A 26425-nucleotide genomic window follows, 5' to 3' on the forward strand; every position below is an offset into this window, starting at 1 on the left:
GCCATTTTTTACAGCTATTATTGTAAAATTTGAGGAAAATGACATCTATAATTTTTATCATAGAGCCATTTATATTCTAATATTGAAAGAGATTTTAAAATTATATAACTGAAGTTTTTTTGTTTTGTTTTTGTTTTTTTTGAGATGGAGTCTCGCTCTGTTGCCCAGGCTGGAGTGGCGTGATCTCGGCTGACCACAACCTCCGCTTCCTGGGTTCAGGCGATTCTTCTGCCTTAGCCTCCCCAGTAGCTGTGATTACAGGTGTACGCCACCACGCCTGGGTAACTTTTTCTACTTTTAGTAGGGGTGGGGTTTCACCATGTTGGGCAGGCTGGTGTCAAACTCCTGACCTTGTGATCTGCCTGCCTCAGCCTCCCAAAGTGCTGGGATTACAGGTGTGAGCCACTGCACCCGGCCGAATATAAGTTTTAACATCAAGAAATACCCATAGCTTCTTAGTTTATATGGCTTAATGAGCTTTTTTGAGATTTACAAAATAATCAGATTGTTTTCCAGAATTATTCCTGGACTCACAATTTGTAAGATTCTTTTAAAATATCTCAAGAGAGCTGGGTGTGATGGTGCACATCTACCGTCCCAGCTGCTCAGGAGGCTAAGGTGAGAGTATCACTTGAGCCCAGGAGTTTGAGGTTGTAGTGAGCTATGATCCTGCCACTGTACTCCAGCCTGGGCAACAGAGCAAGACCCCATCTCTGGAAAAAAAAATTTGTGTGTGTGTGTATCTCATAAGCCTCTGGCTGCTCTCCAAACTCTTATTTAGTCTTATCCAGTAGAAACACATTAACCATCAAATAAATCCTTGATTTTTACTGAAAAATAAATAAGCTTATATTTAGCAAATGTACTATCACAATAGTACTTCTCAAAAAGTTCCTGTTTAATGCATTATGTCATCAACTGATTAATGAAAAGGGACTGACAACAAACGTGAGTCGTATCTGAAGCTACAAAATAGAGCTATTCTATCATCCTCCTTCTGATGAAAATTATCTAGACTATGTATTGTATTATATACATATTTTGTGTATGTCATTATATTAAAATATATACCGTTTTAGACTGTAAAGACCCTCAGAGATATTCTGCACCAGTGGTTCTCAGACGGGATTCACTTTCAGAAGCTGTAAAACTTGTTTAGACTATGCATCCTGCAACAGGTAAACTGGAATCTCTGTGATAGGGCCCCAGGTATCAAAGGTTTATAAATTCCCTAAGTGATTCCAATATACAGTCTAAGTGTTAAGAACTATTGGCTTAGGCCAGTGGTCTTCAAACTCAAAGGTACATAAGAATCACCTGCAGAGTTTTTTAAAACATGGATTCCTGGCCCTCACCCCTAGAGAATCTAATTAAGTAGATCTGGGATTGGTCTGAAAATTTTCAAGATCTCAAGTGCTATGGACTGAATTTTGTTCCCCAAAATTCATATGTAAGCCCCAACCTCCAATGTGACCATATTTGGAAATAGAGCTTTTAGGATTAAAGAAAGGCAAAATGAGGTCATAAGGGTGGTGCCTTATAAGAGGGAGAAAGAGAGATCACTCTGTCTCCATGTGCAGGCCACGTGAGAACATACGCTACTGTCTGCAAGCAAGGAAGAGAACCCTCATCAGAAACAGAATTGGTTAGCACCTTGATCTTGAACTTCCTAGCCTCCAGCACTGTGAGAAATAAATTTCTATTGTTTTAGCCATCCAGTCTATGGTATTTTGTCATGGCATCCCAGGCTGACTAATGAATCAGTGATGCTAATAGCAGTGGTCCATGGACCATATTTTTGAGCACCTCTAGCCTAGGCCACATCCCCCAGAAATTTCGCTTTAATTTGTCTGGAGGTAGTACAGGGCATCATTTATTTTCCCAAAGTTTCCTGGGTGGTCCTAAAGTATAACCATACTTGAGAACAAATGAAGTAGAATGGTTTCTTCTATTTATAGCTAAGGACACTAAGACTCAAAAGAAGTTAAGTGATTTTCCCAAGTTATCATGGTTTATGCTACTGCTGATGTTTCCAAAGGTACAGGGGAAGTAAAAACAGAATTTCTTCTAGGGTCAATTTAGTCCTAGAACCTAGAACTTTCAGTTTCCAGAATTAACCCATTAATTTCCCCCTAGACAACATTAAAATTTGTCAATTTCAGGCAGATTCATTTAAAGTAACTTTTCCATTATACTACAATCCAAGATTGTTGTATCCTATATCTATTTCTACTTTGTAACAGTTGCTTTTTTTTGCCACATGTTTAATGACTGATCAGAAAGTGAGATATTTAAATATATATATACACACACACATATATGCATATATGTGTGTGCTTGTGTGTGTGTGTCTATATGATAGATACTTGCCACATGTTTAATGACTGATCAGAAAGTGAGATTTTAAAATATACATATATATACACACATATGTGTGCACTTTGTGTGTGTGTGTGTATATATATATGATAGATACTTAGCTGATCTTCACACCACAACATTAATCTGCCCACCATGAACAGAAGCACTGCTTCTGCTTCAAGTATCAGCCTTCTTGTATAACAGGAAATTCAGAAAATTGATTCATGCAATAAAAAGATGGAAATTTATTAGAACTTTTAAATACCTTAATTCCCAGGTATAATCAGAGGAAAAATAACTCAAGATGGGTGAAAGTTTATTAAAGATTTCACCTCAAGGACAGGCATTTAGTTAGATAGTGATTTTACATATGTAGTGATGTGAACTTACATTGTTCATATATCGGGGAGAGATTACATCATAAGTAATACAACACATTAAGCTTAACGCTGCTAAATGAAAGGTGCCATCCCCTGCACATTCTGAGTAGGCACTTGATTTCTTTCAAAAATCAACCTTATTTCTTCTTAGGCACTGATATTTTGTTAATGGAGCAAATGAATCTACATTTTTTCATAAATTGCCAGAGTTAATATGAAATATGCACTTCCCAAAAGGAGAAGTTAGTTGTACATTTTTGGCCAATGATTCAGCAAGAAGTGAGAAAAAGAAAATCTGGCTAGGAATCAGGAGGCTTGACTTCTCCTTCCACTTCTAACTAATTAGCAGCAAAAACTGGTAACAGTCCCCATCTATGTTAACCTTGGTTTCTTTGTAAAACAAAATGGTTAGAATATAATTATTCCAAGTTTCCTTATACTTTTCTCACTTAGATGACAAATACTTCTAAGGAATGCTGTGTTTTTTGTTTGTTTGTTTGTTTGTTAAACTGTTGTTGGGTTTTTATTTTGTTATTTTAACATTTTTTAAAAATGGCAGTGTTTCCATTTGGCCAAGATGAGTAAAAATGGCAAAATCAAAATGTCACTATTAAAAAATCAAAAATGAAAGAAAACATGGAAAAAGAACCAGTGTGTATTCTTTGGAGTTTGGTGAGAAAGGACATAGAAACATGTCACTAGACTACATACTTAAGTTTAACATCAGCAAACTGTCGACTATTTCCCATCTAAAAGATACTATAAATGCAAAATAGCCAAGATTTTCTTTGCCTGACACAGGTAATCTCATCAGCAGAAGAAAAGGCCTGAGCAGAAGGAGAAGTCTGAATGGCCTGGCTGTTAAATGTTTTACTGGAATTCACTATGTGTAATACTCAGGCAGCAGAAACTTGAAGTGAAACATTAACTGCAATATGAAGTCAACTTCACTAGTTCCGCCAGTATTGACATCAAATATTATTTTTCCCAAACTGCATATCCAACAAAAGTATTTAGAAAGAAATACATTAGTGAGCTTGAGTTAATAAAAACTAATCTTCACAATATTTTATATAATAAACCAGAAGAAATGTGGCAAATAAACATATTCTCTAATTAATACTTCATTTGGTTCAAGTACCTGTTTAGTAACACTTTTTTTTTTTTTTTTTTTTTTGACACCGAGTTTCACTCTTGTTGCCCAGGCTGGAGTGCAGTGGTGTGATCTCGGCTCACTGCAACCTCTGCCTCTTGGGTTCAAGCAATTCTCGTGCCTCAGCCTCCTGAGTAACTGGGATTACAGTGTGCGCCACCATGCCCGGCTAATTTTGTGTGTGTGTTTTTAGTAGAGATGGGGTTTTGCCATGTTGCCCAGGCTGATCTCGAACTCCTGGGCTCAAGCAATTTGCCTGCATTGGCCTCCCAAAGTGCTGGGATTACAGGTGTGAGCCACCTCACCCAGCCTATTTAGTAACACTCTATAAAACAGTGGTTCCAAACTTTTGGTACATTGGAATCACAGAGTTTTAAACACCTCAAACTTTCTAATTTGGTTGGCACAGACTATAACTGGGGCATCAGAAGTTCTTTTTTTGTGAGGGGGATGGAGTCTTGCTCTATTGCCCAGGCTGGAGTGCAGTGGTGCAATTGGCTCACTGCAAGCTCCGCCTCCTGGGTTCACGCCATTCTCCTGCCTCAGCCTCCCGAGTAGCTGGGACTACAAGCACCCACCACCACGCCTGGCTAATTTTTTGTATATTTAGTAGAGACGGGGTTTCACCGTGTTAGCCAGGATGGTCTCGATTTCCTGACCTCGTGATCTGCCCATCTCGGCCTCCCAAAGTGCTGGGATCACAGCCGTGAGCCACCGCGCGTGGCCGGAAGTTCTTAAAGCTCTCCAAATGGTTCTAATGTGCAGCAAAGTTTGGGAAGCACCACTATGTAGCATTGGTTCTAACTCTGGCTGCACATTGGAACTATCTCATACCTTTAAAAGCATATAGGGTATCTGGACTTCATCCTAGAAGGAATTAAATCAGAATTTCTAAGAGTACAACTAGGCATTGGTGTGTTTTGGGTTCTCCCAAGTGATGCTAATATGCACCCAGGGGTTAGAATTACTATTATAGAATACTGCCACGACAATCCTTATCTCCTCCTGAAGAGCACAGAAGGCTTGATTTCCAAACTATTGCAAAAACTGGCATGACCTCAACTACTTTTAGCAGGGTTCTGAGAGGTAGGGTATCACTCACCTTAATTGGTTCAGATCCTGCCTGAAAAATGCCCAGGCATGTTCCAGTCCACACAAGACTGATTCCAAAGGGTGTATCTCTCATTGACAGCCCCTAGAACCATTCTAAGTTATGACAATAAACACCTACTGAGTTCTCATTCCTTGGCAGGTATTTTATATACAACGTTTGGTTTGCTCCTTCCAGAAACTGTATGAGAAAAGTTTGCATATCAAAATCCTACTGATGAGAAAGTGGAACTCAACAATGTTAAATGACTTGCCTGCCTAAGGTCACACAGTTAGTGACAGAGTCTAGATTTCAGCCTAGTTTTGTTCAACTTCAAAGTCCTTGCTCTTATTTGATGGACACATTAAATTATCCACCATGGTATCTAGACTGGGACACAGCCACAATCTGAAAATTGAATTCTAATTTAATAAACGTGCCCTCTGCCAGGAAATATGAGGAATGGCTATAGAAATGAAGAAGAGTCTCTACCATGAAGGAGCTTATAATACTAAATGTTACACTCCTTTTGGTCTATTAAGTCTGAGGAAAAGAATAAACATCTAATTTCATTCATTCATGTAACAAATATCAGTAATTTTTGTAATTTCAGAGAACAATATTATAATTTGGAAGGTGTTTAGGACACCTTAGGTAGTTTATAATAAGAGGTGATATAAAATCATCCATTTCAAAAGTCAATTGTCAATGAATGGAGAATAGCTTTCAACTGAGGCCAGGATACGCAAACTGTAAATGAGGCTTTAGACACAAAAAGTTAGTCTAGGCCAAGTGGTTTAGTGGAAGGATCCTAGATTGTATATCAGAAAACATAATCGTTATGTGGTCTGAACCATTTATGGTTTGGGAAATTCACTTTAACTTTCAGAGCCTCTGTTTCCTCATCAGTCAGTGCCTGTGAGGATAAAAGGAGACATGTATGGACGTGCCTGGTACATTTCATGACCTATTAGAAGATTGTGAGGCCAGGAAGTATGTACCTGCAGAAATCTCAAATTGTGACTTGCAGTGGAGGTGGAATTCAATTATTATTAAGAATGTAGGTCAATGTTTCATTTTTTTTAAAGATGAAAACTAAGCCCACGAAGCTTGAGTCATCTGGAGATGAAGCAGTCGCAGCAGAGCAGTCTTGGTAATGGAGAAGATCATGTCACCGCTGAGAAAGGCAGGGAGGGAGGCCTGAGCAAGGAAGCTTGGAGAAGCCTCTGGAGGATGCCTGGCCAGGGCTGAATGCTCAGAAATGGAAGGGAAAGCTCAGGAGATTATCACTGAATCAGTAAGTACAAGTACAGGGCAGTATGGCTTGAGCAAACCAAAATGATCTTACTTCTTCTGTGATCTGAAGATGAGAGAATCTATAGGTGCAGGGTAAGGCAGTTTTACAAATAGAATAATTTTGGCCTGAGGAAGAAAAACAAAAAGCATTTCAAGAATGGAAGCAGATGTATAGTCATGGACCAGACTGATTAGTAAAACATAAAAGGCAGATTAAAATTTAGTTTAATGAATTAAACTCAAGAGGAGAACAGAAGCCGCATACCTGTAACAGCCCTGTAATATTGTTACTCTGTTATTTTAGGCTAAAGCCAAGAATAAACTAAGGACGACAACAACAAAAAATAACATTTTGTTTTGTTCAGACAAGAAGAACATGGAAGGGATGCCTCTGCTTGAGATAAAATGGATGACTAAACAAAACTAATTCCCTTTTTTTTGTCTTCTCTATTATGTAAAAATAAACCATTAAATGTAAGGGATAAAATAAGCTTTCAAAGAGTTAACTGAAAAGATAGGTGAAGAAGCTTGTAAGAAAATATGTCGTAGCTGTCTAAAGCTTAACTTCTCCTTGCCTAGTAAATTTCCATCTCAGCAAGGAGAGTTTACCAATAAGGACTCTCAGCTAGAATAAGCATAGAGGGAGATGAACACTAAAAAACTGGAGGTGGACAGATGGAGTTCCAGTTTTTGCCTTAGTCTGAAACCAAGGCAAGAAACTTTTCACAGATACTGAACAAAATGAATAAACCTATTATTAAAATGACATCTGGATACTTAGAAAAGGAAGACACAATTTTGTAGACATGAACCACAATTCACTAAGTAGTCATTTCCTTTGTTTTTTGACAATATTACAGTAGAGCAAAGACATCCAATAGACAAAGCTCATCTGCTGTCTGTTTGGAGCTGCATCTAGGAGTAAGGGGTCACTTTTTCCTAATCCTTCAGCTAAGGTGAGAGTGGGGATACCTTTTTCTAATTCTTACAAAAGTGCCACGTACCCATGTACACAGGCTGCTACCCTGGGACAACAGACAAAAATAGGACAAGGTAACATGTGGGTCCTCAACTGATACGAATGTTCATCAGTAGCATTCAAATCCAGTGTCGGTTGGCAGAGGAAGGTACCTGAGAATGAGAACTTAAATGATGGCATGGCATACAGACCGGATTTACAGAGGTCATGAAATTGAGAGGTAGAATTACTCAGTTATATCAATGATACCCAATATGTCAACAAGCTAAGACGCCTAATTTAACACAATAAAATTCAGTAGAATCACAGGTAAAGTGCTGAACACTGCATTGAGTGTAGTTGTCTAGTTCAGTGATTCTCCAACTAAACTTTTAACACTTTAAGGTTTTATTTGGTAGATTGTAATATGGAGTCAGCTGGGTAATATTGCTGCCATGGAAGCTCCAAGGATATACTTAGGGAAATACAGTAATTACAACAAAGCCATTAAACATCTTTCTAGTTTGTCACTTGGGTGAAACCTTGAATTCAATTCTTGGCATCAGGGTTTGAGAGAGATGTTGGCAAAGTAAATCTCCTCCTGAGAGCTTTCCTAATGGATGAAGAAAAGCTGATGGAGTTAATATGTACCCAGGTAAATTGAAGTATTCTCCTGTGGAATCAAGGCTAGGTGTATCCTGTAGATTCCAGAGAGCAGAATAGCAGATCTGTTGAGACTTACTGTAATGGGGTGGGCGGGGCCGGGGGGACGGGGGTGCTTTGCACAAAGTGAATGTCATCCAGAGGCCAATTCGCAGGTCACTCAAAAGCAAAATTGTAGGGGGTGTGAGGGTAAAGGGGAGCAAATGACAGTCAGTACTACCTCCTTTGAAGAATTCTCAATCCTGGTTGTACATTGTGATCATCTAGGAAGAGATTTTAAAATGCAGATGCTGATGCTTAGACCCTAACCTCAGAGATTCTGATTTGTTGTTCTTGTGTGGGGGTCCCCATTGGAAAGAATTTATTATAGCTCCCCTGCTGATTCTAAAGTTCTAGGTTGGAGAATCACTGAACTAGACTACTACTTGCTGAGAGGTTACGTAAATTAAACCAGATGTTTTTTCTAAAGTCTCTTTCAAATTTGAGAAGATAAATGGAAATTAACACTTACGGATTATATAATACAGCTAGACACTTTCACAATTTATTCTAATAATTGAATTAGTATATGTAAATCTCTTAGCACAGTGACCGTCTGATATGGTGTAGTAAACTCTCAATAAACATTAGCTATTTTTATTATATCCTCTCCATAACTGTTCAAACAAGGTATTATATTGTTACACTATAGATGAGGAAACTGAGGTTCTGATGTTAGTTTTCCAAGGCCCACAGTAGTAAAAGCAAAGTTTGGATTTGAACCAAAAATTAGTTCCAGTTTCCAGAGCCCTCTTCTCTCCTCGACAGGCCTTCCCTAAAGCATCAAGAAGTTTATGCAAATTAGTGGTTTACCTGAGTGAACATTTAAAAAATTTAATAGTACCACTTCCTCTTGACCTGTTTGTAAGGAGTTCCTCTTAAATGCAATTTCTGAAAAAGAGAAGCCTAAACTGAGACATCCACATTTTTTCCTTATTTGGCCAAATAGAAGTGAGAACCTCTGAGGATAGAGGAATTGGATGGAGGTGCCCTTCAGAACTCATGGAGAAAAGCACTGCTCCCAGTAAAATATCTCTCATTCTAATGAATGGGTAAGTATCCTACAAATCTTTCACTTCTGTACAATCTAGGTCTGGTAGGTTACTTGCACACACTGGGTGGAGGTGGAAGGGGCAAAGTATTCCTGAGGTGATGGCCCTGATCCTACCTCACATCTCCTTGGGGCCTGGTTGGACCTGGCTGAGCGTGTTTGAGCAGTGGCTGATTTTTGGAAAACAGGAGAACTCTTCTCCAGGAGGCTGTGACTACCAAGGTTGCAAATGCTCCACCTGAACTTGGGTGCATGAGGGATCTCTCTCTCTCACACACACACACCCCCCACCGCGTAATATAAATTTCTGTTTGTGAGCTGCCTACGTTAAATGCTTTGCTCCTGACCTTCTATGATTAAAATCTGTTCCGTTTGCAGGGTTCGGTGCGCTTGGATTTAGTGTATTTTGTTGGTACAGTAAAAAAGAGAACTGCTTCTCTATAGGTGACCCCCGCCCCAAAGTCCCCCCTCCCACTACTCTTTGAGAAGAGAGTAAAACCGAATTCGAGAGAAAAGAGGCAGTAACTATTCGGGAGGAGGCAGACTGGAGTGGGCACCAGCCCCGGTAGTAAGAGTCTTAACGTCTTCCTCGCTTTCCTCTCGCAGAGTAGTATGGAAGCATCAGCTCCTCCCCCTGGGCCTCCAAAAGTTACCTTTCCTTTGGGTGTGATTCTCGAACCCGAAGCGTTTGAGTCCTAAGAAACTAGAACAAGTTAGAGCCAAAGAGGCCTGGCGGGCGGGGGTGCGGGTGGAGTCCGGGCCGGGTGGCGTGGAAGGCCGAGCACAGCTGCGAGCGGCGAGTCCCGGGAAAGGGGGAGCGGGAGAAAGCGGGGAGGGCCTGCGGTCGGGGTTCGGCCGGGGGAGGGGGTCCCCGTTTCCCTCTCCTCATCCTCGCCTCCTCTGGCTCTGGTGACGTTGCGGTTTCCTCCCGCCTCCAGCGGAGCCTCAGCGCCCGCCGCGTCCCTCCCTCCGCCCCTTTCGCCCACACCTACCCGCCCGCGCCGGCCCGGCTCTTAGTAGCGCCGCCCGAGGCTGCAGCAGCGCATCCCGGGGCGCGGCGCGGCGCCCACCAGCACCCATGGCGCGGCGGGGGCGCGGAGGGCTCGGTTCGGAGGGGGCCGGGAGCCCGGGCGCCCTGGAGTGAGGAGGACCGGGAGCTGGCTCTGGAGGCTGCGGAGGCGACGCCGGAGAGAACGAAGCCTCGGCTGGGAGCGGTAAGTGGAGGGGCGCGCAAGGGACGAGCTGGGGCGCGTGGCGCAACTTTCTTCGGGAGTTTCGGGCGGGTAGCCTTCGGGGCTGTCCTGGCGCGGGCGGGAGACGGAGAGCCACGTCTCCGGCTGAGAGCGGAGCGCCGCGGGCTGCGCGCCCGGGCCCGGCTCGGCTGGACTCCGAGAGAGCGCCTGACGCGTAAAGCCTGAGCCACGGGCTTCCCCGGCGGCGGAGCAGCCTCGAGGGGCAGCTTTTCGCCCCTCCCCACCCCCTTGAACGCCGAGCACCGAGCCGGGAACATGATGAGAACCTGGAGATCGCATTCCGTGCATCGGATCTGGCCGGCCCAGCCGCGATTTCCTCGACGGTCCTTGGGGCCTCGGCTTCACTCTGCGGGGTTGGGTGGCACACCCTCGCGTCCTCCTTTCCCTCCGTACCCCAGCCATTTGGGGGCAGGGGAGGTGGCGGCGGCTTGTGTGCAGATCCTGGCGCTGGCAACCCTACTTTGCGGCTGCGGAAGCCGAGGAAGAGCTCCCCAAGCCTCTCCCAGACGCTGGATTCCAGCGCTCCTGGGCTCCGCCGGCACTCGGAGAAATTGTTAGTAAACCTCATCCCCGAGGCAGTCCCGGGGAGGGGAGGGGGCGGGGGCTTGACTCACAGACTGGGAAGCTCTGAAAGCGATGCCACATGGGCTCAAGATCTGTCGGGGCTGGAATCTGAGCTAGGTTTGTGACCTGAGAACTTTTTCGTTTATATCGCTCCTTTAAAGCAGCAGCCTCCTCTTAAGCCGGCTGGCATTCAGATGGAAACCGAAGCCTTTGGTTAAAATCAGGAGGTGAACCTCACTTACCTGAAATTCTTTAGGTCAGGCAATGACGCTTTTAGTTCTAGGAATCTTCGTGTAATAAAGTTCTTTTTAAAAATTTTTTCGTTGGTCATGGTTTAGAAAGTCATGGTTTAGCACTGTTAATTAAATGCATGAAAGATCTTCTCACTTATACATATTTTTAGTATTTTTCACATTATAGAATTTAAACTTTCAGTAATTCCCTCAAGTTTTTAAAAAATTTCTCGGCCGGACGCAGTGGCTCACGCCTGTAATCCCAGCACTTTGGGAGGCCGAGGCAGGCGGATCACGAGGTCAGGAGATCGAGACCATCCTGGCTAACACGGTGAAACCCCGTCTCTACTAAAAATACAAAAAATTAGCCGGGCGTGGTGGCGGGCGCCTGTAGTCCCAGCTACTCGGGAGGCTGAGGCAGGAGAATGGCGTGAACCCAGGAGGCGGAGCTTGCAGTGAGCCGAGATTGCGCCACTGCTCTCCAGCCTGGGCGACAGAGCGAGACTCCATCTCAAAACAAAACAAAATAAAATTCTCAATGATAATCTCTATGTGAAATAGTGATAAACAATATTGTATAGAGTATTCTAACTATATTACTAAATGGGATCACAAAAAACCTAATGTGCATGGAAGAAAATAAAATATAGGATTATCTGAGTATTTGTTTCATGCAAATAGTTAGATTTCTGTATTGTGACCTCTTCCTTTGACGGTCACGATACAGATATAAGTTCTTTTCTGAAGTATGTAGGTAAGGTCTGTTCTAGTAAAAATGGAGAAGATAACAGATTGAATTTGATATCTCCATCACCTAGTGACCCGTCTGTGTGGGTTCAGCAGAAAGTGCAATATAGTGCTGGTTACCTAGGTTACATACACAGGTATATGAGATCAGCCTTAGCTCTCTTGGAGCTGCTAATGTAGAACCTGAGAAACATCAATAAGCAGCACTTCCCAAGTTTGAGCTTGGGAAGAGTTATTTTTCATTGACTAGTATATGACATCAGTATCAGTTTTTATGAAGTTTTAGTTAAAAACACTGGCGTAAAAAGTACATTTTGACAGTTTAAAAAATACTGAAAGTACAGTCACCAAGTGAAGGGGAATTAAAAAAAAAAAAAAAAAGGGCCAGGTGCGGTGGCTCACGCCTGTAATCCCAGCACTTTGGTAGGCCGAGGCAGGTGGATCACCAGGTCAGGAGTTCGAGACCAGCCTGGCCAATATGGTGAAACCCTGTCTCTAGTAAAAATACAAAACAAAAAATAAATTAGCTGGGCGTGGTGTCGCGCGCCTGTAGTCCCAGCTACTTGGGAGGCTGCGGCAGAAGAATCTTTTGAACCCAGGAAGCGGAGGTTGCAGTGAGCCGAGATCGTGCCACTGCATTCCAGCCTGAGCGACAGAAGAAGACTCCATCTGAAAAGAAACTTTGACCAAGAGATACTTTGATAACAGTACAGGCAGTTGCCATGATGGGGTTATTAGGTTCCATTCTCGATCCTGCTAGATAGAGGCTGTCCTTCCTGATCTTGAGGACCTGTTGAAAAAGCACTGGGTGAGACATCAACTAGGTTTGCTATGTGAGATCAGGACCATCTTAGTGACCAATGTTTGTGTGTACATCTGCTTTAGTATTTACGAAATTAGTTCAGAAACAAGCTAATACAGTTCCTTTCAATGAGATTTTATGGGCTGTCCGGTTCAATATCTCGCAGTGCTGCCCTGAGAGGACCTGGTGGTCATCCATGAGATGAAGCTCTTAACTTCGCAGATGCTTCCCAGTGCCTCGTTATAGTCTCTTTTTAATTTCTGAAAAAGTGCTTTAAGATCACTGATGAAAGTGCATTTTGCGATTAAACAATAAAATATTTATACATTTCTTAATGTTATTTGTGATACAATATTTTGGTATTTATTTATACTTGCCTTGGATCACACTGTGTTGCATGAAAGAAATTGCATGATTTTCACTCAATAGTATGATTTCAATAAATAATTGTAGAGAAAAAAAGAAAAAATATTTAAATTTGAGTTTTAGTATATTGGTAATCTTTGTTTTCAAAAAGGAATTCCCAAAAGACTAGCATTTTGTGGTTGTAGCATATATTAAATATTACATAACCTGAAACTGTCAAAGGATTTTTACCTTTACCGATTGTGTTGCTTACTTCTGCCATGTGTAGGCAAGCTCCAACCTGTTGAGGGTGTGGATTCCAGATCCTCTTTCAGAAGAAACTCCCAAAAGACTAGCATTTTGTGGTTGTAGCATATATTAAATATTACATAACCATTAGCATACTTGAATCATAAATATAGTAAATATTATCCTTTTTCACCACCCCACTGCCCCTTCCCCAAATAAAAAAAGAGAAATACTGTTATTGACTTAGGATGTGTTTGTGGCAGGCCTTTGAGGAGAGCCAGAATCTGTGGTAGAGGGAACTTCATTATAGTGGATACTATTATTCTGTTTTCTGAGGGGGCTGGATCTTTACTATTTTGAAGGAGTGGGTAGGGCACCTGAAGAGATTCAGTGACATAACCCTACTAAAAGAATGTGCCTGAGAAGAGGATAGGACAGTTCTTAAATGCTTACTCTATTTCCTATTGTTTATAACAGAATACTTGAATCTGGATAGCTTAAGAAGAAAAGGAATTTATTTTTTACAGTTATGGAGCCCAAGTCCGAGGTTGAGGGGCTGCATCTGGGGAGGGCTTTCTTGCCGGTGGGGACTCTACAGAGCTCCGAGGTGATCCAGGACCTCACATGGTGAGGGAGTTGTTCATGCTAGCTCAGGTTTCTCTTCCTGTGAAACTATCAGTCTCATTCCCGTGATTACCCATGAATCCATTAACCTATTAATCCATGAATGGATTAATCATTCATGAGGGTAGAGGCTCATGACCCAATCGCCTCTAGGTCCTACCTTTCAATACTGCCACATCCACATTGGAGGTAAAGTTTCAACATGAGTTTTAGAGGTGGCAATTATTCAAACCATAGCAAATATGTTAAGGTTTTCTCATGGGATTATGTTATCTTCCCCTATAGTGATTGCTAGAATAAAACTCTCTGGGAGCACCAAATTACCAGCAAATGTTTGGGTGACACAGCAAAATTCTTTATACCTCAAGTTGGTGCCCAACATGGCAATGAGGCAAGTTATATATAAGCCCAGAGTACTGAAAAGGAAAATTATTTTCCTATGAAATTCATATGGTGAATTAGAATGGGAAGTAGAGATTAAAATCCCAAACTCTTGAGGTGTACTGATCGATGTACCATTTGATGATAACAATAATGAAGAATGTATGTTTCACAAAGTCTTCTCAACTCTAATGCCCCATTCTAATAGGAAATATGCTTTTAAAAATTAAACTGTTCATTAATTGGATAGTATGTTTAATTGAAATAATTTTTCTTTAAAGAAAAATCTTTCTTCCTAGCTACTTGGGAGGCTGAGATGGGAGGATCACTTGAGCCCAGGAGTTCGAGGCTGCAGTGAGCTATGGTCACACCACTGCACTCCAGCCTGGGCGACAGAGCAAGATCCTGCCTCAAAGTCTTTTTTATGTGTATGGTAAATAAATGTATCCCAAATTTCTATCATCTCACTTCAGTGTTTCACAACTTCTAGTTATGTATAGAAGAGTGGCTTGATTAGTTGATGCTGAAGTCTTGCAGAAAAGAATCAAACTAGAAAGAGAAATACAAGGTATTGTGCATAGGATAGAGGGACCATTACTATTAATAAACTCTCACTTATAAATTCATATGCATTTAGAGAATTGCTGTAAAGGAAAATCCCTGAACATACATCTACATAAATACTTGCATTTTGAAATTGCCCAGTACTTTTAACTTTTTTTTCAAAGAATTCAAATATTTTAATATTTTAGTGTAGTAGAAATGGACAGTGATATAGAGCTAGTGTCTTACCCTCATTTTAGGGGTATGGAAATGGAAATACTAAAGGTAAAAGACTTGTCTTTCATTTTCAAGTCATTAGTGGTATACCTTAAATAGAAGATTAACTTAAATTACACATTTAATCCTACTTTTATCCCTTGTGACTCCAAATTCATATTATTAAAGACTCTAACATTTTATTTTCCTGTTGTCTACTTTATTATCCCTTTTACTACTCACTACTCCCCGTGAACCGTCAGCTCCCTAAAATGCTTATGTGCTTCCTAGACTAATGTAACTGGCTATTTACAGACCCCCTTTCCGCAGCCCCCTCCTCTTCCACTTCTCTCTATCTCTTCTCATGCCTTCTGAGGATTCCATTGTGGGGCCACTTCTAATTCCTGCAAAGCCCTGGGCCGATTGCTCAGTTCTCATTAGCTGGCTTCAGGATTTTTACCTTTACTGATTGTGTTCCTTACTTCTGCCATGTGTAGGCAAGTTCCAGCCTGTTGAGGGTGTGGATTCCAGATCCTCTTTCAGATGCCTAGAAGAGTATAAACCTGCTGGAGGAAAAGTGTTCAGAGAGCCTGTTAGAGATCACAAAGAAGAAGGGAATGATTTTAATTTGGAAAGAGAAGAAAAGATTATTGAGGCAATCTGTTTATTTCTTGAATGGAGTAGTTTGTTCAGTCTTTAATTCAGAATAACATATGAAATTTAATGTGTACTGATTACCACTGGATTTCCTTCTGTTTGCTTCAGCTCCCTTGGAATATTTCGTAAACATGATTTTGGTAGTGTTATCATTAAATGTTAGTAAATAAGTCCTGAAAGAACAGAATTTGCCTTTCAGTAATATGTAGAAGCTATGAACAATACTGACAAATAAGCATTATTTGCTTTGGCATTTTATATTTGGGAATAGTTATACCTATTAGGTAAGTGTAGTCTTGTTAGAGAAAATATAACAAAAGACATATAGGCAGTTGGCTTTCAATTACATATATGTGACATATCCATTGTAGATTATTTATGTTCATCTGCTTTGTCCAAGACAGAGTCAGAAAGAGTTTGCAACTGAATGTATGTGTCTGCATGCCAACCCCCACCTTTTGACTTTTATTTCTAGACTTAATAGTTTCTCTCCTCTCAGTGCGAACGATAGCAGAATAATCATATAGAAATCCCCAGTGTGTGTATAAATTAGCATTCATGCTCTTTTAGTAGAAATTGAATAGGTATACAGTCAGTTTAAGAAGCTGTCCTTTAAATCTGTCCATTTGAAATATTCGTAGAGTTTTAAAGTTGTGTTTGTTGCTTAAGTCAGGGCTTTTGCATTTTTTATCATGTATAACAATAACAAACTTAGCTATTAAATAATAGGCATTTAATGCATACAAACATTATACCGCAACAAAGTTGAATCAGCATTTCCTAACTCTTAAAAAGGAATTTGTAAAGGAAATAGGCTCACCAAGCTTGTGGGTCTGTAATGTTTTTATTGATGAAGTACGAAGGCAATATATCAGCCTTATTGTTGCTGTCAAATGGCTGTTGCAAGAAAAATGATGTTTGTTAGCAGTTCCTGAAGTAGGTAGCAACATTAGTGTTGTGTTAAGTTTTTTTTTGTAAAATGCAGTAAACTGCAGATGATGTCATGAATCCGTATACATTGCTCATTTAAAGAAATAACTGACTAGAAATGGACACTTGTTTATAGAGTAGTCCTTTAGACTGGGGTACTGAAAGGGATTTCTAGAATTTTTCAGTTTTAGAAATGAGAAATGACGGTTTCTGTCACTGAGAAAATTGCCTCAGTGACAAATACTCAGGAATTTCATGATAAAAATCAGTAAGTCATTTAAAAATACTTTACGCCAAGGTGCACTCAATATCCAACACGGTGTAGAGCAGTAGTGAAGACCAAGGTACCCGGCTGTAATACAACCTTGTTTACCTTCTAGACAGTTCTGACTAAACTTTTATTCTTGAAGCTGTGCTATTTTTGTCATTTTAATATGTGTGAGGACAGACTATATCCGATGAATTTCTAGAATTTCACAAATTCTGGGGAAAAATCTTTTCCTGGGACCTTTGCAGTTTGATGATATCATTCCAGGTGGTATGAATGGGGGCAGGCTCACCAACCCCATGGGTAATCAGACTTGGGCCAACTGGATTTTGGAATCACCTGCAGTGTTTACATTTCTCCCAAGGAGGGTAGGGACCTGTCAGGAAGGAAAAAAGTAGCCTGAAAGGGAACGTTGAACAGCTGTTTTCCATCTTCCCTGAAGAAAAGAAGGGGGAAATTAACTTAAAGCAAGCATCAAGAAGGATTTATGGTAAATACAGGGAAGTTTTTCTGAATGCTTTTATCCTTTAGGATGGATTTCTGAAAAAGGCCTTTGAATTCTTTTCTGTTTAGAAAGGTTTAAATGGGGTTGCCTTGAAGGGATGTTAAATTTATCCTCTGGGGCTCTAATTTATGACTTCTGCTTATTTGAAGTTGAAAATCTTAGAAATTAGAAATGATTTAAATATGTGAATATAGAAGAAAATATTTTAATGTTTTACATAAAAGATGCCTTTACATTTTCTACTTGGTATTTTTATAAGAACAAAGTATTTATTGACTGGTTAAATATTGATCATATATAAGATCAATCTTTCATTGAGGTAAACATTGCAAAACTCCTCCATCCCCTGCTTCATCTGTTTTCTCCCAAACAGGTCATTTTTCCTCCATATTTCTCTTTTTTATTTTTAAAAATTTTGAAGAAACATTTAATTAACAATAAATATTATCTATATTCCAGGTATACAACCTAATTATTTGATATTCATATGCATCATGTAGTGATTGTCACAATCAAATTAATTAGCACATCCATCACCACCTTACTGTACCTTAAGTCCCCACCCACATTTCTTTTTTATTCTAGATAACCTTGTTTTTTTTAAGTCTTGTCTTTTACCATTCTCTACATCATTTTCTATGGTAGAACCAGACTGGTAGTGAGAGGGAAAGGATCTCAGTGGTTGCATGAATGTAGGGGGCATTCATCAGTCATGTGATTAAAATATGGGTGTTGCCCATGTCGGAAAGAACCTGGAAACTTCTGTCATACCATGCTTCTTATTGCAGTGTTTATGGTTAAAAACAATAATGGTGTTTTTATAAATAGAATGCTAACTTTATGTTATTTTGTTAAGAAGATGCAATCTCCAGCAGAATTGATCCCATGGTTTTAGGCCTGTGGTTCGGTTTTTTTCTCAATATCAAGATTAGGCTTATTGAAATTGAGATAGAAGTATCTTAAAAGCAAGATCATTTTGATGCAGCATAAGGTGTTGGAAAATGCACTCTGAGCTGATAATGGGTCAGTGGGCTTGAAGGATGCCAAGAAATGGAGCTCAGCAAAGTTAATGTCTTAGGCATTTCGAGTTCTGTTTCAGGTTAGTCTTATAGACTATAGTTTTAAAGCAATTTCAAAATACTTTTCAAAATTACCTTTCTCAAAAGAAACTGATTCTTGGGAACATTGAAAACCTCCAAAGTTATCTTAGGTAAGAATGTCTTTTGCTGGCCCCTTTAGTTTCCAGATTACTCCTAGTTCTCTTCCTCCTCTATCTTTACTTTAATTCTTCCGTAAGTTAGAGCTTTTGGTTTTAATGAGAACCCAAGAGAAATAGGGAGCAAAATAGGAATTGATCTGTTGCTGTTATGCAAGTTCAGTTTATTCCTTCTTAAACTATTTTGTGAAAATTTAAGATCCACCTTTTTTTCTAAGGAAACAAGTATTGTTCAGGGTGGATTCATCCCATTATCTATATGCTTTGTTACAGTCCCAAGATATTCACCATTAAAATTTTTAGACTTCATGTGGCTTGCATAGAATTATTCTGTGTAAAATTTAAATTAAGAAATGGCATTTGAATGTCTGCTGTGGTAACTTTAAAAGTTGAATTTCATCTCAACTTGTTAAATTTCATCTTGCAAATTTCAGATTGTTGGACCACTTCCAATATCTCTTTCTTAAGAAAGGTTATGTATGGCAGTATTTAGACTACAAATTGCCATAAAATCATAAACCCTGCACATAAGGAAGTGGAGTCAGTGGTGTTAGGGTGGTTATATTACAGATCCTAGGGTGGTTATATTACAGATCCTTCTTTATGTGCTTACACCTTTTTTTCTTGTTGGTGAAGCTACTGATGTTTGGTTCAGTGATTGCAAGTTTTAGAAAAGATAAATCTGTGTTACTTGGGAATGAATGTTTTAATATATAACTTTTCCCAATGTACTTTTGAACTTGGAGAGTCAGATGAAAGGATATTTTACTTTAGTGATAGACATACTGAAAGGATTTAGTCATTGAGTAAGTATTTGCCAGGTACTTCTGTGTTTGAGGGGATGTCTAGGTGGAGGGAAGAGGGGAAGGCATGCAAAATAAATATAACATAGTTTCCAGCCTTGAGGAGCTATAAAATCTGGTTGGAGAAGAATAACTGAATAGGAAACTTTGTGAGAACAATTAGGTGCCGAATGGACATAAATGCAGTAGGATTGCAGGAAGGAAGAGGTTCCAAGGGCAGAAGAGGGGGAATGAATTGGGTCTCAGAGGATTTTATACAAAAAAGAGGAAAGGAGAAAGCACTACAAGCAGATCAGCCAGCAGAGCAAAGGCACAAGAAGAGGAGCAAGCAGATATGGAGCAGCTGCCAGGTCAAGGAGAACTTCAGGGAAAAGTCATGGGAATTCACTTATCTCCATTGATGACATTCTCTTTTTCTCCTTCCTTTCTTTGTATATTCTTTATTATTTTCCACAAGGGTGTTTGACACTACAAGAAAGACAAAGAAGTCTCAGACCCTGCCTCCCAGCAGTTTATACCTGAGTTGGTGATCAAATCCCTTTTGGATCCAGAGAGGACTGAAATAATAAATGTGAGACAGGAAGATAACATGTATATTCACATAACTCAGTATGCACATAGTTAGTACTAAGTGTGTAGCAGAGACAGTGAAATCTGTACACATTCTTACCGACCCTTTTTTAATGCCCAATTCAGATACTACCTCCTCAGTGCATCCTTCTTCACCTTAGCCAGAAGTGTCAGCTCTTCTGTAAATTTCAGTTGTACTTTGTCATTCTTATGCAAACTTCATTTTATTTTAGTGTTTGTATAAATATTTATTCTATCATTTTATAAGATGATATAAGCACCTTCATGGCTGGCACCGTCCCTGAATTCTCAAAGAATATTGAGCAATGCATACATGGGTTCCCAGGGGAGATTGCTTATGGATGGAGTTGCCAAGAAGGCTTCATTAAAGAGTGTTGTGTTCTTTGAATGAGGAAAGTACCACGTTGGATGTGGAGCAGATAAGAGAGAGTAACATAGGGAATAAAGGAATGAAATGTGAGTCATGCTCAAGCAATGATGGGCAGGTAAGTCTGAAGGGGGAGTTTATGTAGAGAGGAAATGAGGGATGAGATTGAGAAGATAGGCCAGAGCTAGATTATGAAAGCTCTTGGACAAGACTGTTGCTCATTTTGCTGAGGGAAATACAGGCTCTTGAGTAGGGAAATGATATGAAAATGGTGACTTTATGATTTGTAAAGATAGTTATTTCCTGGGTAATTTGATCAGACTGCCTGCATTTATGTCTTGGCTTCTTCACATTCTATGGGACCTTGGGTAGCTTAATTGTTCTGTGCCTCAGGTTCTATCACCTCAAAAGGTGAAGATACAAATTATACAAGTAACTGCATTATGGGGCTGTGGTAAGGATTAAATAAGTCAATCTACGTGAAATATGTAGCATAGTTCTTGGCACTTGGCAAGCACAATAAAGGCACTTTATTGTTCATTGGTGTAGATACTGTAAGAATTAGAATGCTTACTTTAGAAATGAGAAAATTCTAGAGCTAGGACTCTATTAGTTATCTGCTGTAACAAAGTACTGCAGACAAGGTGGCTTAAACAATAGGAGTTTATTGTCTTACAGTGGTGGAGGCTAGAAGTCTAAAATCTAAAAATCTGTCAGCAGACTGTTTCCTTTTGAGGCTATGAAGGAGAACCTGTACCAAGCCTTTTACCAAGTTTCTGGTGGCTTCTACCAATCTTTGGCATGCTCATCTTGTAGATGCTTCACTCCAATCTCTATTTTCATCTTCACATGGCATTCTGTGTGTGTGTGTATGTGTGTGTGTGTGTGTGTGTGTGTGTGTCTCCAAATTTCCACTCTTTATAAAGACACTGGTCGTATTGGAGTAGGGGTCTGCCCTATTCCAATATGACCTCATCTCAACTAATTAAATCTGCATGACCCTCTTTCCAAATAAGGTCCCATTTAGAGGTTTGGGGGTTAGGACTTCAACATATGAATTTTTGTGGAACAAAATTTAACCTTTAACAGACTGTAAGTCAGATATTTCGAGCCTACCATAACATGGCCATGATATGCCAAAAGGATTGTAGAAAAGAGGAGGAATCTATAGGTTTATATGATAATCAGTTAATGAGCTTGTTGTCTCTTCTGTCTCCTTTCTGCCTGGGCCTACACCATTCCCCTACGTAGCCACATTAATGGACATTGCCATAAAGGGCTTTGGGATTTTGCTGTGCCCCCTGTTTCCTGGAAAGATACTTTGTTTTCTTCCTTCTTTCCAGCATGACATTCCCTGTGACTTATTTCTGTCTAGGATTAGAGATAAGGATATTAAGATAAATGAGACATTATACTTATACCACATAGTTTCTGTCTTCTCTAAATTTGGATGATATGTCACTGTCCAAATGTATAGGTGACAAAGGAAGAAATGAATGCTTGTGGAAAGGGGCAAAAACTCTTGAAGTGTCAATGGTAAGGATTTTACTGAGGAGTCAGTTGGAGATGATAAGTGAGTAGGTATGCAGCTGTGTGGCAAGAGAGAAATTTTTCCCCGCCCTACCCCCAGGCTTATGGTGGGAATTGAGGTAAGTGAACAAATAGGATCAAGTTTCCTTAAGTCACTGAGAAAGTTAGAAATATCCCTAGAGTGATAGAAATTACCAGTGAAGGTTTAAAAGAGTATATGGACAAATGGTGATTTCAAATGATAAAAGTGCCAGGAGAGTCACACCTAGAGTCATTTAGAGAACTAGGCTGTCTCAGGAATTGAAGAGGCTGCCTCCATGTTGCTTGTGAATTGGTAGGATGTGAGATTTGGCCTGCATGGGAGAGCACAACTGGAGACAAGTTGTTATTGAAAGACTCAGTTGTTTCATAAAATCTGTAATTTGGAAGGATCTTAAGTGTTCCCCAACCCCACCTTATTTAAATTCTGAATCACCTGACAGGTGATCATCTAGTTTCTGCATTCATTTAGGGCTAGACATAAGAAGAGAGTTTGAAAAATAAGTTTAGTACAAAAGGGAGTTTTTTTTCCAGCATAGACAAAGAGGAATTCCATTAGGTTTGATCAAAAGAGAAGTAGCTAGGGGGAATCTGGCTGTGAATAGACATGGGGTAAAAATGGGTAGGGTGGGTATGAAAGTTTGGGTGGAGAAGTATACAAGCAAGAGAGAAGTATATGCCTAGATTGGGAGATGCCAAGAATGGGGCTAACACTATGAGAGCAGTTTGCTAAGACAGAATGAAATAAGGACAACTTATTCACCTAGATAAGGATATAGACTCCGCATTAAACATTCATGAACTTGTGCATGCACACAGACATGGGCATTAAATATCTGGCCATATTTCAGGCCCTCGGAGTTTTTAATTTTTTTAAATAATCATACCTATTAAGCACCTTTCATATGCCAGTCATTGCTCTGGGCACCTTGCTCATATTATCATTCATCTTCCTTACAGTCCTGGGAGATAGATATTTCTATCCCCAATTTACAGATGTGGAACTGAGTTGGAATATTTCTGCAGGAGCATGTTATTTGTCCTGTGTATCCATGGCCAGCAATTCAGAAATTATTCTCTTGTTCTACATAATATATGTAGTCTCCAGCAGTCTACTAGAGCTTTACTTTTCCTCAAAAATTATTTCCTGACTGGTAACATTTCATAGACTTAAATATACACCATATTAAGTTTTTTTTAGCAGAAAATACTAGCAATTGTATAGATGTAGAAGAAATAATAATTACAGAGTATTCTTTTGAATTCTCTAGATAAAAGTTAATAGTACAGAAAGATTGTTTAAATTTACAAATAGTAACACTAATCAAGTCCTTATACCAAATCATTAAATAATAATTACAATCCTTGGGCATGTGATTAGACATGGGGACATGAGGGAATCACTTTAAATTTCAAAACAGAGCAACCTAAATAAAAGTCAGCACAGAAACAGTCATTCAGCAGAAAGGAAGGCTTGGCTGGTCTGGACATGGATAGACTAGGGAGAGTGTGAGGTGCCTAATCCCATGCAAGATGGGCCGAAAATTTTGAGGTGGCATTTAGAAAAAGACCCATAGAGGACTCATGAAATCTATCCTTGGAATGTCAGGAAATAATGAGAGACATTCAGGCAGTGGTCTGCGATTAGAGGCATGTTAGTTAGGCATGCTAATAATGGGATGGCGAAAGTTGGGGGTAAAGCAAGTCACCTAGACCTAGCAGCCTGAGGTGGACTTAGTGGGAGCTTTGTGCCTTGGGGGAGGCTGGGAAGGCACTGGCCGTGATCACGGCTCTCAGTAAACTCTGTGATAATCACTCAGAGTAACCTTCAGAGTTCAAACATTGTAGTACATTTTATCTCCATATGATTTGTCTTCCTACACAAATTTTTATTGTTTCTTTTAATGTAATTATATTTATGTAGCTGTATAACTATATGTTTAGTTATCTCTGAGGATTTAAAAGTTTACCTCTTGACACAGTTAAATTTATCCAACTAATATATATTTTTTAAGTGTTTACTAAGTGCTAGGTACACTTTTATGTGCTGGAGATATAGCAGAAAGCAAAGTGCCCTCCTGAAGCTTACATTCTAGATGGGAGAGCCAAGCACACAAAATAAATAAGTAAATTATATAGTAGATTAGAAGGTCATAAGTGCCATGAAGACAAATAAAACCCAGGAGGGAATTAGAGAGTGGTGATGGTTGGACTTGGTAATGATGTCATTTAAATAAGGTAGTCATTGCAGACCTCACTGAGAGAGTGACATTTGAGCAAAAACTTAAAGGGGATGAGGGAGCAAGCCACATGGATATCCTAGGGTAAGCATTTGAGGCAGAGGGAACAAATGTGCAGGCGCTGAGGAGGGAGCTCACCTCATGTGTACAGGAATAATAAAGAGGCCAACATGGCTGGAGCAGAGAGAGACTGGACAGTCGGACATGAAGGCAGAGAGGCAGTATGGCCAGGCTGCTTAGCCCCTTGAGAGCAATGCTTAGGAGTTTGATGCTCATCTGAATGAGGTGGGAAGCCATTAGAGTGTTTTAAATAGAGTGGTGACATACTCTGAATTAGGATTGAACAGGATCACTCTGGCTCCTATGTGGAGAATGATCTTAGGGAGGTAAGAGTGAAGGCAGGTAGACAAATTTGGAGGCTGTCGCAGGCAAGACATGGTATGGCTGTATGGTGGTGGTAAAAGTGGCTGGATTCTGGACGGATTTGGAGTAGAGCCAACAGAATATGCTGATAGTTTGGATATGGAGAGTGAAATAGGGAAGGGAGAAAAGGAGGGGGTGGGGTTGAGTCCAATTACTGGCAGGATTAGTTGCCAGTAACTGAGATGGGGAAGTCTAAGAAGGCAGTGCCTACGTCTTTGGGTTAACTACATCTATGTATCATTGTTTTACAAACCAAGTCTGTGGTATTCTGAGTTGATTATGATTCACAGGAGGACATTTGAAAAGTATGCTGGGATTTTAATGCGAAAGAACTCAAAGGTTTTCATCTGTGAGACAAAAGTGAGAATCAAAATAAGTACATATAAAAATGTTTGGAAATGTTAAAGACAGCAAAAAAAAAAAAGTAAATTTTATCACTGATGAGTACTTGAAGTCTGGAAAAATGAGGAATGCTTGTATATAAGTAAAGAATGTAAAAGAACTTCATGTGCAGTAATAAAAGCACCACTCCATATATACTCATCCAATATATACAATTTTTATTTCAATCAGATGTACTGCAGTTACAGGTTTAATGCCCATAAATTACTTTCCAATGAACTTCCTTTTAGCCCTTTGCTTACCATCTGTATATTTCATTTTTGGAATATTCCCAAAGCCTTTTTAAAAATGTGTCAGTCCAGTGTATTCTGCTTTGTCCTTTGCTTCAACAGCAACATTCTTAGTCATTTTTCTGGGTGTAAGTCAGAGAAAAATAGCAAAAGTTGACTAAAGAGAAAGATGTGGTGAAAGTATCACATTTTCTTTTATAATGGGACAAAGTATTATGGCAAGCTACTCATAATTCTAACAGGAACTTAGATGATTTAACTAAAAAGAAGATAAAGGGCATATGGATGGGGAAGCAGTCCCCAAGACCACCATCAGCCTTGGCAATTCACTAGAAGGACTTACAACATTTGTTATCATCTAGTTATGCTTTATTTAACACAGCCAAAGGATACAGATTAAACTTAGCAAAGGGCAAAGGCACATGGGGCAAAGCCCAGGAGAAAACAGGCATAAGCTTCTAGGTGTCCACTCCTACTGAAGTTGTACTCAAAACAACAATGTGTGCCAACACATGTAAAGCGTTGCTAGCCAGGGAGGCTCACCTGAGCCTTGGTGTCCTGGGCTTTTACTGTAGTTAGATGTGACTGACTTCAGCTACTCAGACTCCAGCCTCTCCAGAGCAAAGATAGGAGTTTATCATGAATCACCTAGTTAACTAAACTGTTACTGCCATGTAACCCAAGGCCTCGAGTGTATAAAAACCTCTTTATCAGGCAGAATATTCCAAGGGCTCGTCTCTCATGAGCTGGTAAAGGGCCAGTCCTGAAGACTTCTCTTGGGAATGTGTATGGTTTGAGCAACTCAGGTCTGCTAATATAACCCTTTCCCATTTAACATAGTAGATCCTTGAACATTGTATTAGTGCTTCTTAGAGGCATTATTACTATTAGAGAGTAAACTTATAGTATCTTATCCTAGAAGATATGATATAAGGACATACCAAAAATACACATAATGTCAAGAACGGTTTAGCTAAATTCATAAATGAGTGAACCAGATTAGATTGCATAAGTGAGGTTAGTAGTACTTTTTTTGTGGGGCACTTCCCCTGAAAATCTGTAATCAGTGTCATGACTCACCCATAGGAGTTTGCAGACAAAGGGCTAGAGGAACAGAGAAACTAACCCACAAGTATATGTGATATTTATTGGGTTCAGGAAAAAGGTCAAAAGGAGGAAAGTTACCCTGGAGGTTGATGTTGAATTCTGGAATAGTCTCGGGAATCTGTTGAAAAACTGCAGAGTAATGAAACAGTACTTAGGAAAAAAAAGCATG

At 39.9% G+C, this 26425-nt stretch overlaps 1 protein-coding gene across 3 annotated transcripts in view; it reads left to right on the forward strand.

The window, feature by feature from the left end:
• Nucleotides 1–6072: 6072 nt before the first annotated feature.
• DSE (dermatan sulfate epimerase) overlaps nucleotides 6073–26425 on the forward strand; it is a 70864-nt gene continuing 50511 nt past the window's right edge. For 2 of the 3 annotated variants that reach the window (XM_009451875.4, XM_016956198.4), the window contains exon 1: nucleotides 10074–10205. Coding sequence is in view for 1 of the 3 variants with exons in the window: in XM_016956197.4 (XP_016811686.1) it covers nucleotides 8989–8992 (4 nt within the window). In the remaining 2 variants the exon portion in view is untranslated. Of the gene's footprint in view, nucleotides 6282–8889; nucleotides 8993–10073; nucleotides 10206–26425 lie in introns of those variants that run through there. The other variant, XM_016956197.4, reaches the window with a different exon arrangement.

The sequence above is a fragment of the Pan troglodytes genome, chromosome 5 (assembly GCF_028858775.2).
Source record: "Pan troglodytes isolate AG18354 chromosome 5, NHGRI_mPanTro3-v2.0_pri, whole genome shotgun sequence".
Taxonomy (NCBI): Eukaryota; Metazoa; Chordata; class Mammalia; order Primates; family Hominidae; genus Pan; species Pan troglodytes.